This window comes from Raphanus sativus, unplaced genomic scaffold, assembly GCF_000801105.2.
Source record: "Raphanus sativus cultivar WK10039 unplaced genomic scaffold, ASM80110v3 Scaffold2358, whole genome shotgun sequence".
Taxonomy (NCBI): Eukaryota; Viridiplantae; Streptophyta; class Magnoliopsida; order Brassicales; family Brassicaceae; genus Raphanus; species Raphanus sativus.
This window is the reverse complement of record NW_026617666.1, coordinates 1-15,977: the sequence shown is the minus strand read 5'-3', so window position 1 is coordinate 15,977 and position 15,977 is coordinate 1. Positions and strand designations below refer to the sequence as shown.

Sequence of the window (15,977 nt, the reverse complement as noted above, 5' to 3'; positions counted from 1 at the left end):
CCACAAGGAGAGCCAGAGCTACTCATGATATGATTGGTGTTGATGACAATTCTTGATTCCAAGGTCGAATTTAATTTTAGGATTAAATTGTGTTTGATGCTATGGGAATTAGGTTTTCGATTTAACCTTGAGTATAGCTTTAAGGAGAGAGATTTTATAAACAAGGCAAAGGTGAAGATGAAGGTGGGTTACATTATTCCATTTGTTTAATTATATTTTGTCTGCTTAATGGCCTACACTTTTCATGTTTACTAGGTTTTGACCCGCGCTTTGAAAAGCGCGGGATGTCCTTTTAAATATTCGGGCCAAAGTTGATTCTATTTTTCGAAAGTTTAGTTTGCAAAGATTAAAACTTTGTTATATTATATAAATTTGGAAACTTAGATGATAGAAAGATGGTTAATTTGGTATATTTTGTAAGCTGTGTTGTAATCATTTAGATTTATTTTTGTTTAGTTTGGCATAAAATACAAATATATAAATAAATATGATTTTGAAATATATATATATATATAAAGCCCATAATTTTTTAATATTTTTTTATGAACGTAATTTTGATTATGCAATAACTACAAATGGTTTAACATATATAAGCCAATAACTAATTCATATTGTTCTTAAAATACATATTTACATTTAATTTACATTTTTAATTAAATAAATATGGGCTTTAATGCACATACCAATTTAAACATCAAATGGGCTTCAGACACAAATATAGAAGCCCGAAAGTTGTAATATCGATTAGATGAAAAAAAACAATAGTGGTCTGAATATTCAGTTTTATTCAGACAAAAATATTTTATTCTCAAAAAGCTTTCTTCGACGAAATCGAGGAAGAAACCTGGCAATCGAAACAATCCTTCGAAACACTCCATCTATTCCGTCTGGAGAAAGAATTTGAAACCCCAATTCCTCTGTATCGCAAAACAGTTCTCTTGTTGAAAGATCATCTCAATCCAGCGTTTACCGATATGAGATTCTTTGGATCTGATATCCCGATAAACAGATCTTCAGCACAAACATTATCTTCTCAAATCGGTAAGCATGTTGCTTTATTTAAGATTTCTAGTTTAGTAAAAATAATAATAATTGATGATTTTACTCTGTTTAGGATGTCTTTTTAAGATCACGCATCTTGTGGTCCTTGATTTTATTTCTATGTTTGATTTCATTGTCCGCTTTAACTGCATGTTAGACTATTTACATATATTATTTTTTAGGAGCTACAGACTGCAAAGTCAAGATCAATTGCAATGAGTTTTCCTTTATTTTGGCTACCTTCTCTATCCGAGACTAAAACAGAACATTAGCAATTTGTTTTCAAGTGGTTAAAATGAATATATAAATATTCATTACAAATCTTTGTAACATACTTTTAATGGTAGTGTATTTTTTTTAATGAACTTTACTTCTCTGATTTGTTTCAGGAGTAAATGAATACGACCAAACAATCCAACCCAAACAAAGAAAGATCTTATTATCAGGTAATTATCAGCTTTCATTTTGCCGTATTTTTGTCTGGATTTTTTTAATTGTATAGTTTAATTAAACATTTAATGGGATTACGATCTTTACTATTAAAAACACCTTATCTATATATTTTCTAAAGTGGGCTTCCATAATGCACCTTATAGTCCATCCAATGACTAACTATATTTTTGGTAGGAAAAAGTGGTTAGGATAACGACTAATACTACCTAATATCGTATCTCTTGAATCAGCTATGCGGATCTGCTCAAATAGGGTTCTTTGAAAGTAAATTGAAGAATCCGACTCGCTCTATATCCCAGGTAAACGGCAGATCATATTCTCGGTTTTAATTTTTTACGATATTGTTTTTATAATTTTAACAATCCTATATCCATATTTCAATATCAGAAACGATATGATAGTTGATTGGAGACACAAAAGTTACAGAAGAAGAGTCAAAGGTGGAAGAGCATTCCTAATTTACTTGGAGCGCAACATCTTGTTCAGTTTCAAAATCAGACTCTGCTATTCCCTTTCTTTGACAGGTGAACTGAAATTGTTAGACCTAAATAGCTGCAGCAGTAATAAGTCTGAAAAAGTGGTTAGGATAACAACTAATACTACCTAATATCGTATCTATTGAATCAGCTATGCGGATCTGCTCAAAAAGGGTTCTTTGAAAGTAAATTGAAGAATCAGACTCGCTTTATATCCCAGGTAAACGGCATATCATATTCTCGGTTTTAATTTTCCTTATTATTTTGTGTTTATAATTTTAACAATCCTATATCCATATTTCAATATCAGAAACGATATGATAGTTGATTGGAGACACAAATATAACAGAAGAAGAGTCAAAGGTGGAAGAGCATTCCTAATTTACTTGGAACGAAACATCTTGTTCAGTTTCAAAATCAGACTCTGCTATTCCCTTTCTTTGACAGGTGAACTAAAATTGTTAGACTTAAATAGCTGCAGCAGTAATAAGTCAGATATATGAACTGATGTTATTAGGTAGATCGAAATGCTTAGAAGCAATCAGTTTGTGGAATGATATCCTTATTTATATATACACATATATATCTAATACATAAACTATTTAAGATAGTGTATATTCTACAAACATCTTATTATATACTCCTATTTTGTATTGTAACAAATTACTGATCCAGCAGTATGTTAATATCTACAGGTTGATTAATACACTGATCCAGTGCGGCGGAAAGCGTTTAGAGAGGACCTATTCATGATCAATGATGAAGAACCAACATCTTAGCTGGGGAGATACCTCACATTCACAATTCATACTTAACCAAGTAAGTAAGACCTCTAACGCTTTAACGTTTTCAATGATAAATTTTAGTAATACAGCAGCAGTCATTGATAGATATTGATAAATAAAGTGATTTGAATAATATATAATTTATCTACTGATTTATGTTTGAAAATAAAACAACCATATTTGCTTAGTGAGTGTCTCGAAATTGGCTATTATATGCAAAAACTTTTCCTAAAGTTCAAGCAAGTATTATTTCAGCGCAATCACACACGCAAAGTTGTGAAACCAAAAATATAGTCTCTAAATAAAAAATCAATGCATAGTCTATAAACAAAAAAAACTTCAGAGATTTTGGAAAATCTCTTTAAAAACAATATTTTTGGTTTGTTTCCGAGGCTTTCCATCCTCATCAACTATCAATATTTTCAAACCTTTTTGGATGTGACTCTCGATATAGCAACATAGAGCTGCCCATGCGAAAACACTGGTCTAGGTAGAAATATGCCAACTTCTGAGAGAGATTGTCCTTGGCTCTTATTAATGGTAATAGCAAAAGCCACCGAAATAGGCAGTTGCCTTCTACGCATCTTGAATGGCAACTTCTTGTCTGAAGGTGTAATAGACAATCTTGGAAGAAGAATAATCTTCCCAACTTCTCTTCCGGTAATAACTCTGGCCTTCACACAAAAATCATACAAATCTATAATTTGCAACCTCGTCCCATTCATCAATCCTCCATCATGATCAATATTTCTCAACAACATCACAGGGCATCCTATCTTCAACCGGAGATTATGATTTGGTAAACCTGATGCTTTGATAGTGTTGAGAAATTCTGGAGTGAGAGCCTGATCATTAACAGACCCTGTATCAGATGGATCAATGCTGTCGGAGCTTAAATAGATTTTTTCTTCACCTGAAATATATATAAAAAATGTAGTTAACAATAATTTTTAAAGCTACAACTGTAATCGATTTAGAGATAGTATTTTAAGTACCTTCAAGTTGATCCAACATATACTGGTTAATCTTGTTCACATCCTCATTTGTAGGGCAAAGAATCGCTCTTTCTTGAAAAAATTTAGGGTCTTTGTTCTGAAGTAGAGCTGTTGCATCTCCATAGATCTCTTTGCTTATTGATGCTATTGGATCATCTGAATCTGTAATAAGAAACTCATCTGGTATAGTAATTAGTGCCTCACCATCGTTATCATCACCAACCAATCCATCTCCCACGTCCAAAATCCACTGAGAAAACACTTCCAACTCTTTTAACTCTTCGGCAGTCATGTCAGTGGAAAGTAGCCTCATATTCTTTGTAAGTTTTAGCACCTTGCATTGTTTCCAGAGATAAGATGAATTTAGAGACTCTAGAACGATTTCAGTCCTTGATGCACAGTGAATGACAGGCAATATCTGTCTAAAATCTCCACCAAACACAACAACTTTCCCTGCAAAAGGCTTTTTCTCTGCACTTCTCATAATGTCTGCTAAACTCCTATCAAGTGACTCAAAACAATGTCTGCTCATCATTGGTGCTTCATCCCAAATGATAAGAGAAGCTTCTTTCACCAAATCAGCAGCATCAGTCCCTGGAGTCAGATTGCACAGAGTAAAATCATCAGGATTTATTGGTATACCGAATCTTGAATGTGCAGTCCTTCCTCCTTGTAACAAAAGTGAAGCAATACCACTTGAAGCAACATTCAAAACAATCTCTCCTCTGGATCTAATAGCAGCAGATAATAATTTCCACAAAAAGGTTTTCCCGGTTCCACCAAATCCATAAACAAAGAAAACACCACCTTTTTTTTTCAGAACAGCATCCATGATCTCTTCATATATCTTCTTTTGCTCGCCAGTTAATTTCGAAAAATCACTGTCATGTGCCTTTCTTAACTCATCTCGGTCATATCTCTTCTCATCCATTATCAACACATTCTGAAAAGCGTTGACGTCGCGAAAGGGTTTTGGCATTTTATCCCAGTTATCTAGCGAAGTTCCATTACTTCTCAAGATCTTCTCAATCTCAATAAGAGCACCTTCTTTTTTTTCAGAATCACTAAGGCACAATCCTGTAATCGTAAAAACAAAAATGAGAACAATATAAATATAACACAACAAATAAGAAACTATATTGTATTGGTGATGATACCTGGTCTGTTAAAATGATTTCTTTGATTATACTGAATATCTTCAGAAAGAATCTCCCATGTCTCCTCCCAAACTCTTTCTGGTTTTGATAGACTGTTGGACATAAGCATGACAGTAAAAGAATGCCGCATGTAAGAAGCAGAACTTGAGAAGCTTGTCCTGATAATGTCATCAATATATTCTTGATCATCTGCTAATAAACCCCTCGCAAAACAGGCCTCTTTGTAGGTCGGGTAAAGGACATTCTCATATGTTTTTATGTCATCAAAACATGTTGGGCCTCGAACAATATTCAGCAACACACGTAGATAATAAGCTTCTTCAATACTACGTGGTGCATAATTAATTCTGCCTATGCTGAAACCTCGTTTCCTGTCTTTCCACTTCTTCGACTTTTTGTCCCAAATAAACATTGTAGGAATTTCTGCTAAAGTAAGCTTCCTAGCAACAGCACTAACCTTGTTCAGCTCAAACCAACCCAAAAACATTGTGTTGGTAATCATCACACGACTTGTAATTTCCTCAAAGGTGTCATCGTCTTTGAATACAACGATTTGCTTCCCTGGTAGATGGAATGAAATCTTCTCAACTGGTACTGATCTGTAATGAATGGGAAACTTCAAAATCCTCCATGCACCTTCACAAGCAGATACATATCTGGAAAAAAATGAAATGAGACTTAAATACACACGAAATTTGTATAATGAATTAAAAAAAAAACAATGTAATTAATAAGCATACCTGCCCTTGAAAAAGTCCTTAATTTCATTTTTATTCTCTTCCTTTGAAGTCTGGCCGGTTTCATTGTTCTCTGAAGCTCCTCTCTTTGTTGGCTCAACAGCGATAGTAATCTTGTCCTGACCCTTATTAATATACTTGAATAAGTATTTAATAGACCCTGATTGATTGCACCACTCCACATTAATATGAGCTCTGTATTTAAGTGAAAGATCCTTGTTATAAGGTATCACATATCTGTTGTCACACTTGAAACCATTCTTATCAACAAAACGATCATTATCCCTTCTCCTGTAAACTGGAAACCCTTCTTTGTTTACAGTCGTTTTGTCACCATGTGATTTCGGATATAGCTTAGAACACTTGCCATTCTCCATGCAAGGTGAATTCGGATTAACAATTCCACAAGGACCATGAATCATAGTGTCTTTCACAACTTCATAAAGTGCTGGCTCTTTCGATTTGTCTGGAATCTCTGCAGAAATGATATTGTCGATGTGATCAGTAGTAGGGAACTTAGAACTGTGATGCATGAACAACAGTATATGAGCATGAGGCAGACCCCGCTTCTGAAACTCAACAGTAAACATCGCTGCATATAAAAGCTTAAAATTAGGATGTATCAATACAATTAAAATTAAATAAACTCAAATCAAAGTGATGATTAAAAAACTTACATGCAACGGTTTTCCCTAATATCTCATTATCAGTTAAATCTTCCATCAGAGAATCCAACTTCATTTTAAAAACTCTGCAAGCAATTTCTGGCCTGTCTTCTGTCTTCAATTTACGCTGAGACAAATATCTAGTAATCTCTGGCCATTTTGGATTGCATGTAAATGTGATGAAAAGATCTGGAAAACCAAAATGTCTGCAAATGGCCATAGCATCTAGATAGTTATTCTTCATGTACCTTGGTCCTCCGGTAAAAGAAGCTGGCAGAAAAAATCGCTGTCCTTGGTCACTCATATCTTTTTTTCCTTGGTTCTCTGACTGCTTTATAGAGTCATAACCATCAGACCTCAAACATGTCTGATTCTGCCTCAAATAACTTAACCTGTTCGTCTCAATGGTAGTGAAAGCATCAACCAAAAACTGTTGAAATAATCTTTTTGAATGCAAAAGAGTATGACACTCCCCATCTCTTTCAAACATTCGATAGGCAAACCACTGTCTCATGCTGATGTGGTCCCTCTTCAGCTTCTCTGTAGCTGGTGTGGCTCCTTTTTTTATTCCCAGTCTGAAACCATCCTCACCATAACAAAAAATGAGAGGATACTGAAGTGCAAGATAAGATGGATGTATCTCACTAATCCTCTTAAGCCAGCCTGTTTGTTTCTCTTGCAAAACAATATCACGCTTATCCATCTCTAAATTAAAATCACCAGGTATTAAAGCAGCTACCTCCGAGGCAGTTGGAGTATCAAATGTCCTTCCATCTTTCTCACGATTGCTCACAATCCTCATATGAAATTTTTCTGCTCCAGAAATTCCAAAACGTTCACGTGCAGATCGAAACTGCTTCACATAGGGATTAACTTCGTCCAACATCTCTATAAGGAGCTCGATAATTTTCTTTCTCAGATTATGTTTTCTTTCCTTGTCAGCAGCTTTCTTGTATTTGCTGTCAAATACAAACAACAATTGTCTCAATATATTTAAATTCAGCGAAGAAGAACTTAAAATTAATATAGGACGGTTATACCTCATAACAGAATCTCTATCATCAGCCTCATTTTCAGTGTCAACAATGTACAACTGAGAAAACTTTGCTGAATCACCTTCATCCGGTTTCATACTTCCCATCAAATGCATGTTTTCACCATGAAGTTGGAATGGCTGTGGTCCATGTCCTTTTGGCATTGAGCGGTCAACTTTTCCACCAAGAGAGGTAAAAGAGAACAGCATATTAATAGCTCTCAAATTATCTTGATAATACTTGCTCGTTTCATCATCCCCGAACAATAGCTGCCTTATAAGCAAGGGGCTTTCTTTAAGAAGAGGCAACTTCACTTGTCCCTGACCACAACAAAGAGAGAAAACAGGGTTCTTCTTTGTCCTTTTCTTCCGTTCGAGTCGTTCGCCGTACCACATTTTTGCTTTACAATATTCACATGTGAAAGTAGGATTACCCTCATCAACATAGTCTACACAATATATATAAACATCGATGTTCAGTATCAGAAATACTATAGTAATAACAATAATATTAAAGCACTTACCAATAGTTTTTGGCACAGGCTGTGTCCTCTGCTTTTTTTGACATTTCCCCTTGCTTTCACTCATTTTTCTAATCCTTGACAGAAAAGAATCAATTTCTGCTTTCTCTGACCGAGAATCTCTAAATAAAGCTTGAACATGATCGGAATTGTTAGATACTGTATCACTTTCTTGACTGCTTAAGTCGTAAAACTGCTCATCTTCACTTTCTGATGGAACTGCAACATTATATATCACTCCTTACATTAAAATACAAACTAATATAATTTTGTTTATAGAATATCAAATCTAGTCATGTTATATACCTTCAGTGCTCGTTAATTTATCTGAAGAATTCCCATCCTGGGATGGATCCGAAATTCTGGACTTATTAGTTCCAATTACTAATGCAGTCTGCCTTTGGCGCGAAACAGAATTGGCAGAAGCTTTTCGTACACCATTACTGCGCTTCTTAGTACCGGAATTTAAATCTGTATCTCTCTGTGATGTTTGACCTGGTAATCAAAGTTACAAAGTTATTTATTTTTCATAAATGTATAGATATGACAAAACAAATATTCTGAAAGTAGCAACATATGTGTTAAGTATACAACTATTTGAAGTTGACAGTTTTGTTTTAGTTAGCCGATCTGTGTAATATAATGCTGACCATAGCAAATAGTAAAATGTACAGATTTTCATAAGTAATATAAATCTTACTCTTGCAATGTTCAGATGTTGAATATGGACTAAGAAGAGATGGTGAATGATATCCATTTGGAACTGTATTCTGAGGTAAGTTTTGAAGATCTCTTAAAATCCTGCCGAAAATTCTTTTCAACGGAATGGTCGTGCTGGTAGATGTAAGAATAGATGGGAATGCTTTTTTTGTTCCGGTATAAGAAAAATGTTTTTTTTCCTTGATATTAGACCCCTGACCATAGGGAGACAACCCTTTGATTCCAGCTTGTGTGTTGTTGGTAACTATGAATAATAAGCAATGAAATTTTTTATAATTTAAGATATTGTGTAGGAACAATAATGTATGTGTCAGAATTTATTCTTACTGAACACTTCGTTGCACAGCTTGCTCCTCTTTGTAGCTGAAACATTTCTTATATTCGGGTTCTCTGTAAAAAAATCTATTAGAACAGACTTACCTTGTAAAATCACATGTGAATGACAAATAGCATTTACCTTTGCAGCGTGCAATTGGAGGAGGCATTGACTCTTCTGAGCGTTTGACAGACCCTCTCGAATCCATCTGGACAGGTAAGTTTGTCAAATCCGTAAAAACACTTCCTGATTTTGATTGCAGTTTAGACATGCTAATAGGGATATGCATAAAATCGTTAGGATATTTAGAAGCATCAAAATTGTTGACCCTTTTCCTTTTTTGCACTCTATCCTCTTCAGTTATCTCCTTCATTGCACTGTGAAGTTTTGATCGCTATAGTGTTGCACGAAGAATTGGAAATATGAATTACACAGGCCACGTAAAAGTATTTGGTAATTGTATTTTCTGTTAGGATTTTATGTAGAAGCAGCCTGCAGTTTAGATTTAGGATTTAATGGAAATCAACAAAGTACGATCTGATAAGCATATATGTAGGATAATATGTTTAACTGTTTTGCAAGTGGTTACATAAAAATGTAACTATACTCTATATCAATTTTAAGTAGTCTTCTATACAGGCATGCATTATTAATAATATGTCAATAGTTTTAAAATATAAATATACACAAACATTCATCTTCATTAAGATAAATCTTTAATACATTTGGCTTGCCTGTTAATAATGAAATCGACATAATAAACTCCTTTGACCACTTTGCTTTAATATGTTTGATTGGAACAAATAATTGGTATACATTATATAAATGAACGTGAATAAAATCAAGTTTTATTATATGGAATAGAAGTTGGTCAATTATAATTAGAGATCAATAATATTTCAACTCAACATGATAACTAAAAACATAAACTAAGCATAATAAGGCAAAAGAAAGAACAACTCCAAAAACGTCATAACAATTTTTTTGAAAAAACAGAGCAACAATGATAAGTTTAGGATTAAAGTTGAATTCATAATTATTTCATACTAAACCAACATAAAAACAAAAAAAAAATTATAAGATAGTTTTTCGGTTCCTAAACAGGACAATTATTTCTCTAAACTTAAAAAACCACAAATTTGAATCCAACTTCCTAGTTCGACAGACTGATCTTCATCTCCTCATCTGATTACTTTTCGATCTTGACACTTTTTGAGCAAAACCTTTTTGAGGTAGAGGTGAGTTCAGGGACCTCATATTTGTCATCTTGAGAACGCTTAGAAGTTGGTGTTCTGTTAGTAACCGAACTTTCCTCACCGTCAGTAAGTAGAGACATCTGTTAAAATCAATAATTATACACTATGTAAACAAACTTATATTTTAAGTAAAGAGTTTGATAAAGATATTAAAGTACCTCATCACCAGTGAGGGTGATTTCTCGTGCAGATTTAGTCTCTGATTGTGAATCAACCATTAGCATGTTGCTTACAGACCAAACTTTAGAAACCTTGTAACACTCAGCTCCATAAGACACGTTATTTTTTTCAACGCACACACCGAACTTAAAAGTTTTTCCAATGACATCTTTAAGTGACTGAGGCAAAAGCTCGGGATCCTCAATCTATTAAAAAAATCACATTTAACTTATATTTGAATTTTTATTAAAAACATTCATATATACCTAAATATAAATGAGATTGATTTTACCTCTTTGAATGATCCCTTTAGAATTTTCGCAGCACTTTCAGCTATAATTCCATTAGCAATAGTATCAAGCAACATGAATTTGGTAGTTCCTGTATTATCTTTAAGCAGCAAGTGAAGTTTAAACCTGGACATAATAAAATAAATTTATTATATAACTATAAAAATGGAATAGTAATGAAATCTCCAACAATAAAATAAATTTACTTACTTCGGAGTTACATTAGTAACATTTGCATTGCATTTCTCACACCAAAACATAGGGGCTGCCAATTCCTTCCCAGATGTAAGGTATCTTTGATGTACTTTAAAAGTTTTTGTGTTGCACAGATCACATCCAAAGTAGTACCAACCAAAATCCGTATCTATAGCATAGATGGTACACACAACCTTGCATTTACCAACCTGTGTAGACAAAGTAAAAATAATTTACATTATAAATAAATGTTGTAGTTATCATAAAAGTTGTTAATAAACCTGTACAGAAGCCACAAGTTCAGCAACGGTTTTATCTTCATACTGATCCCAGCTGTCAATTTTGATAACCTTATTAGGTTCACGAATCAACTGTTTGTCAAACTCGTTAGATTCAACCATTGACATGTTTGCTGGATCACACTTAAACCTGGAGAGTTTGACATATAATTAGAAGATGATATTAAACCTGACATATACATTTGCATAAATAACATCGAACAACTTACATTTCTTTCAAAGCATCACTCTCATCAATTGGTGGATCGAACATTATTTGGGAGGTATCAAAAGCATTTGAAAGTTGGAGTTGATCTAAACACACAAATAAAAACAAATGATGAACGTTAAATATAAAAAAGTCAACTCTTTAAATATAAAGATTAAAGTTATAAAATAAATATAGTTAAGATATTTACTTCTAAATGATCCAATTTTCGCAAATCGGATCAAACACACAACCACTCCAAATTGTGCATCTTCTGAATAGGATTCCAGAGTATCAGCAAAATTCTCCCAAAAACAACATGGGATGCGTTCATCACTAAAAATACATGAAAATTAGTTTGCATCCAGAAAAAATTATAAAATCAATGTCATTATTTTACTAATACTTACTTAATGTCTCTTAGAGTGAATTCAATCTTCTTTCTTTCTTTCCCACCTTTACATTGCAGAGTTATCTTTTCACCAATATCTATGGCTTGACCCACAACATCTTTATAAAACAAAAACAGAAGTTATATAAATAAATAATGATTAAACAAAAAAAATGAGATAAAAATAAATATAAAACATACCAATCAAAAAATTGTTGTCTAGCTTTCCACTCAATATTTTGTCGAAATCCACTAAATCCAGGAACATATCGTTATTAGTGTATTCATACGGCGCAATGGAGGTGAACTTCATGAACGTCAGCTTGTAAGCGTGATTGGTAGGTCGGAATGCTCCTCCTGCTGAAGTTACCTGAAAATTTTCTATGTTTATCCATTCACCCATACGGCATTCTTTTCCCAAACTAAGCAAATAGTTTTTCTTGCATGTTGCTTGAATTTTGTTCCCCTAGATCATTGAAAACAGAGATTTATAGGTTAGAGTTATATAATTTATATCACTCTTTGTAATGCTGCTTTGATTGTAAAAATGAAGCATATAAAAATAATTTACCTTCTTATCAGCAAAAATGATTTCCATGGTCTCACCATAATCACTCTGTTGTTTCCAGATATGAATAACTTTGACTTGAACCCACCATTCAGGTTTGAATGGCCTGATGTCAGACAGGTATGATAGTTTTGGAGTAGCTTTCATTATCTTAAGAGTTTGTTTCTCTCACGGTGTAAGATTGCTAATGTCGAATAGTATGTATATATAGCAAATAAATAGATTAGAGAAAGCCATGGGTATCAGATATTATTTTCAAAATAAAAATCTTTATAGTTGGATGAATCAGAATATAATAAATAGTCGTTAGAATATTCCCAATAATGCTGAGATATGATTCTTCAATTTCAAGTTGGTTGTTATGATGATAAGATCTTAACAGTTCAGTTAAATGATTGATAAAAGATCTATGTTTTGATAAGAGCATAAGATCTGTTATCTATTAGTTGAAAGATTTGCAAATCATTTTTTCGTTTAAATTGGGTATTTTTATAAGTTATAACACAATATTATTGTAAATTCTGACTCAAAAGCACTAAATTGTATTATATTCTGATTTATGTGATAACAATAATCTCAGGTTTTATCTAAGTGTGTGTTATATAATGTGTAAATAGGTTGCAGGGAATCTTATTGAAGAAATATAAAAGCGGAATATCAATACAATTTTGACATGCGACATGTTACAATCCAAAATTAAGGTATGTCCGGTTTATTATAAGGATAAAATGTTAGAAATGCATTAGGAATGGAACTGAATCTGGTTAGTTAGGAAAATGGAGATAATATGCTTAGTGATATAGATTTTTTACTGGTTATTGTATCATAACAGACTCGTTTTTATTTATTGTTTTCCTATATAAAATCGAAATTATTATTTTATTCCCAATGAAAAACTGAAAACCAAGGTTTAAAAAAACAATAGAAATAAATCAAGACATAAAATAGATGCACTAACCCTAAAAAACATAAAACCAATAGACATTTAGAAATTAAAAATAAAACAGCACACTAATCTGTGTCTTCAGTATGATCTTTGTCTTCAATCTTGATCACATTGGTGCATTGCTTTTTCCTTGAACTAATCGACATCTGGTGAACTGCTTTGATTCTCTTCCACATAATATCATTCAGATTCCAAACTTTTAAAGCATTGAATTTTTCCAATTCATCAACTGAGATACCAAAACCATATGTTTTGCCCACAATGTCCACAAGTTCAGCCGGTAACACATCTGGATCTCCATTCTGTTAATAAAAATTCAATTATATGCCAGGTATCAAAAATAAATAATATTTTTGCCTATTTAAAAAATTAAAAATATATCTTACATCAGACAAAACATTTACGATTTTTGCAGCAGAATATTTCACAATAGATGTAGCAACTGGATCTTGAAGTGTAATTTTGGATTCACCAGTCTGATCCTGCACAAGCAAATCCAATTTGTACCTGAAAAGATTATTTTTGTTTGGAAAAAATTTAAACGCATTAGAATTGTTTAAAAATCAAAAAAATTAAATCCAAAGCTAAAATACACAACAAATGACCTTGGCTTAATTTTAGTAACAGTGAGATGGCAAAAATCACAAAACCAGCTTGGAGAATCCATGTCATCATAGACAATCCTCGTTTTCAGAACCTGCCTGTTGCATACCACACAAGCACAATAATACCATCCTCTCAATGTATCAATGGCATAAACAGTGCAAATTATTCGGCATTTGGCATCCTACAAAACAATATATATTTGTCAGAACATATTGCGATCAATCACACTGTAAGTATTACAGACTCAACAAAAAACCTTATCTGTGTGTTTCATTTCCTGAATGGTTTTGAAAGGAAACTGTGACCATTTAATGCGCTTTGATTGGTTGTGAATCTTTCCAACATGTTGGTACATATTCACGGAGTTATCATCAGCATGAACCCTATAAGTAGAAAACAGTAAAATATATAAAAAATTAATTCATTACTATCAAAAGTCAGAGAAGAAAATAAGTACTTTAGGTTATTCAAAACTAACATCTGTTTTAGTTCTTCCACTTCGTTGATTGCTGGGTTTAGCATCACCAGAGAAGAATCAAATGCATTGGATACTTGTAACTCATCTGGACAATATAACATGTGTGAGAAAAACAATACTAACGATATAATATAATCATCAAAGACTTTTTAAAATATATTTAATTATCAATACCATGTGTGTAGTTGTTGAGCTTAGCATATCGGATCAAACAAATATCCCCATTATTTGGTTGTTTTTGTTCTTGGATCAAAACTTCAGCTAACTTCCCAAAAATGCAGCATCTAACTCGTCTGTCACTGAGATTATAACAAAACATATAAACTTTAAATTTTATAGTTATACAAATAAATCAATACAATTAAAAATACGTACCTGCCATCTCTTAGAGTAAACACCATCTTGGTCACTTCTTTCCTTGCATGATTAACAATATCCACACCGCCAAAGTCCATTACCTGACCAATCACGTCTGTCATAGAATAAAACAGTTATATATAAATCATAACATACGTTAATGTATTTTTAAAAAAAAACAATACCAATAAGATAGCGTGTGTCAAGTGAACCATTCAAAATGGTGGCAAAATCCTTAAGATCAAGGAACATGTTGTTGCATCGCATATCAGAATCAGTAACAGTAGTCTGATCCCCGAATTGCATTTTGTAAACATGGTTGGTGTATCTGTAAACCCCAGATGCTGGACTTAAGTGAAATTTAGTAATAACTATCCACTTTCCAACACGAAAATGCATCTGGAGTCGCTGGATTAATGAACTTTTGCAACTCGCATGGATTTTAACACCCTAAATCATGAAACAATAAAAGATGCACTCAGTTCATATATTAAAAGTTTTGCTATTTTAAAAACGAAAGGTTTGTGAGCAGAGCTTACGGTTTCGTCTGTTAAAACCATCTCAAGAGAAGAACCATTTGTAAGATTGATAAACTCCCATGTATGAAGAACTTTAACATGGACTCGACATGTAGATTTGAAAAGATTAAGATCACTCAAGTTGCTGATTTCGATTAAGGACTCCATTATTGTAGAGCACCGAAAACAGTTGAGAGGTTTTGAATGAATAGAATTGTTGTGTTTGACATTGATATTTATATAGGATATGTAGTCGAAGTAGAAAGAGGATAATCGATACAATTAAAATGGAAAATATTAAGCATATTCTAAGGATATAAATAATTGTAGATATAATTGGTTAGAGAAATCTATCATATTCAGTTTGTTAAGATATATTAAGTTACAACGAAAATATATTTTTGTTGAGATGGAAGAAATCGAGAATTTATTTCTGAATAGAAGAAATCGAGAATTTCATTTTTTAATTAATTAATAGGCAGTGGCATGTATCAGTAAATAGTTTGAAAGTTTAAGGGGAAGTCTGAAAAAGGGCTGCTGTTTTAATTGTATTGATTTTTAGGGAAAATTTGGAAAAATACACTTAGATGTGATTATATTTTGAAAACTACATATTCTTTTTAATTTTTTTAAAACTACACTTACTCATAAGTGAAATGACTATATTGTCCAAATTTAACATTTATCTTATCCAATATCTAACTTGATATTTAATTTAAATCAGAAAGTACATATTAAAAATTAAAACAAATTTATCAACAATCGTTATTTTTAATACCCTTGACATAAAATCAAAAAAAATAACTCCACTAACTACTTGATGATCAA

The 15,977-nt window shown here is 32.7% G+C and overlaps 2 protein-coding genes and 1 long non-coding RNA gene across 4 annotated transcripts; 1 reads left to right on the top strand and 2 right to left on the bottom strand.

Annotated features, from left to right (window-relative positions):
* Window positions 1-546: 546 nt before the first annotated feature.
* LOC130505542 (uncharacterized) lies at window positions 547-12,972 on the top strand. Of its 2 annotated transcripts, XR_008941728.1 has the most exons (12): window positions 547-1,041; window positions 1,431-1,487; window positions 1,725-1,793; window positions 1,882-2,018; window positions 2,122-2,190; window positions 2,281-2,417; window positions 2,666-2,789; window positions 8,257-8,361; window positions 8,579-8,638; window positions 9,049-9,115; window positions 12,306-12,364; window positions 12,862-12,972. It is a non-coding gene; the product is annotated as an uncharacterized LOC130505542 (long non-coding RNA). The 2 variants fall into 2 exon arrangements; XR_008941727.1 differs by lacking the exon at window positions 8,257-8,361 and having other exon boundaries at window positions 552-1,041.
* On the bottom strand, window positions 2,802-8,217 carry LOC130505541 (uncharacterized). Its single transcript, XM_057000144.1, is given in 6 exon segments — window positions 2,802-3,186; window positions 3,189-3,668; window positions 3,751-4,827; window positions 4,908-5,584; window positions 5,648-6,236; window positions 6,322-8,217. Coding segments are annotated over 6 exon segments (4,524 nt in total). The 5' UTR covers window positions 7,931-8,217; the 3' UTR covers window positions 2,802-3,094.
* A 132-nt stretch (window positions 12,973-13,104) lies between the features above and the next one.
* LOC130505540 (replication protein A 70 kDa DNA-binding subunit A-like) lies at window positions 13,105-15,700 on the bottom strand. The gene is made up of 9 exons (XM_057000143.1): window positions 15,171-15,700; window positions 14,817-15,081; window positions 14,650-14,746; window positions 14,449-14,573; window positions 14,275-14,359; window positions 14,053-14,179; window positions 13,796-13,977; window positions 13,577-13,697; window positions 13,105-13,492 (listed from the first exon to the last, which is right to left on the bottom strand). The coding sequence occupies exons 1-9, from the start codon at window positions 15,315-15,317 to the stop codon at window positions 13,256-13,258; spliced, it is 1,386 nt and encodes a 461-aa protein (XP_056856123.1). The 5' UTR covers window positions 15,318-15,700; the 3' UTR covers window positions 13,105-13,255.
* Between the last annotated feature and the right edge of the window lie 277 nt (window positions 15,701-15,977).

Bases quoted from the DNA above. Each gene is read 5' to 3' on its own strand.
- LOC130505540 (XM_057000143.1), bottom strand. From the start codon at position 15,317: ATGGAGTCCTTAATCGAAATCAGCAACTTGAGTGATCTTAATCTTTTC. The intron at 15,082-15,170 runs GTAAGCTCTGCT...TTCATGATTTAG, and splicing joins TGGTTTTAACAGACGAAACC to GGTGTTAAAATCCATGCGAG. The intron at 13,698-13,795 runs GTCATTTGTTGT...TAATCTTTTCAG, and splicing joins GTTACTAAAATTAAGCCAAG to GTACAAATTGGATTTGCTTG.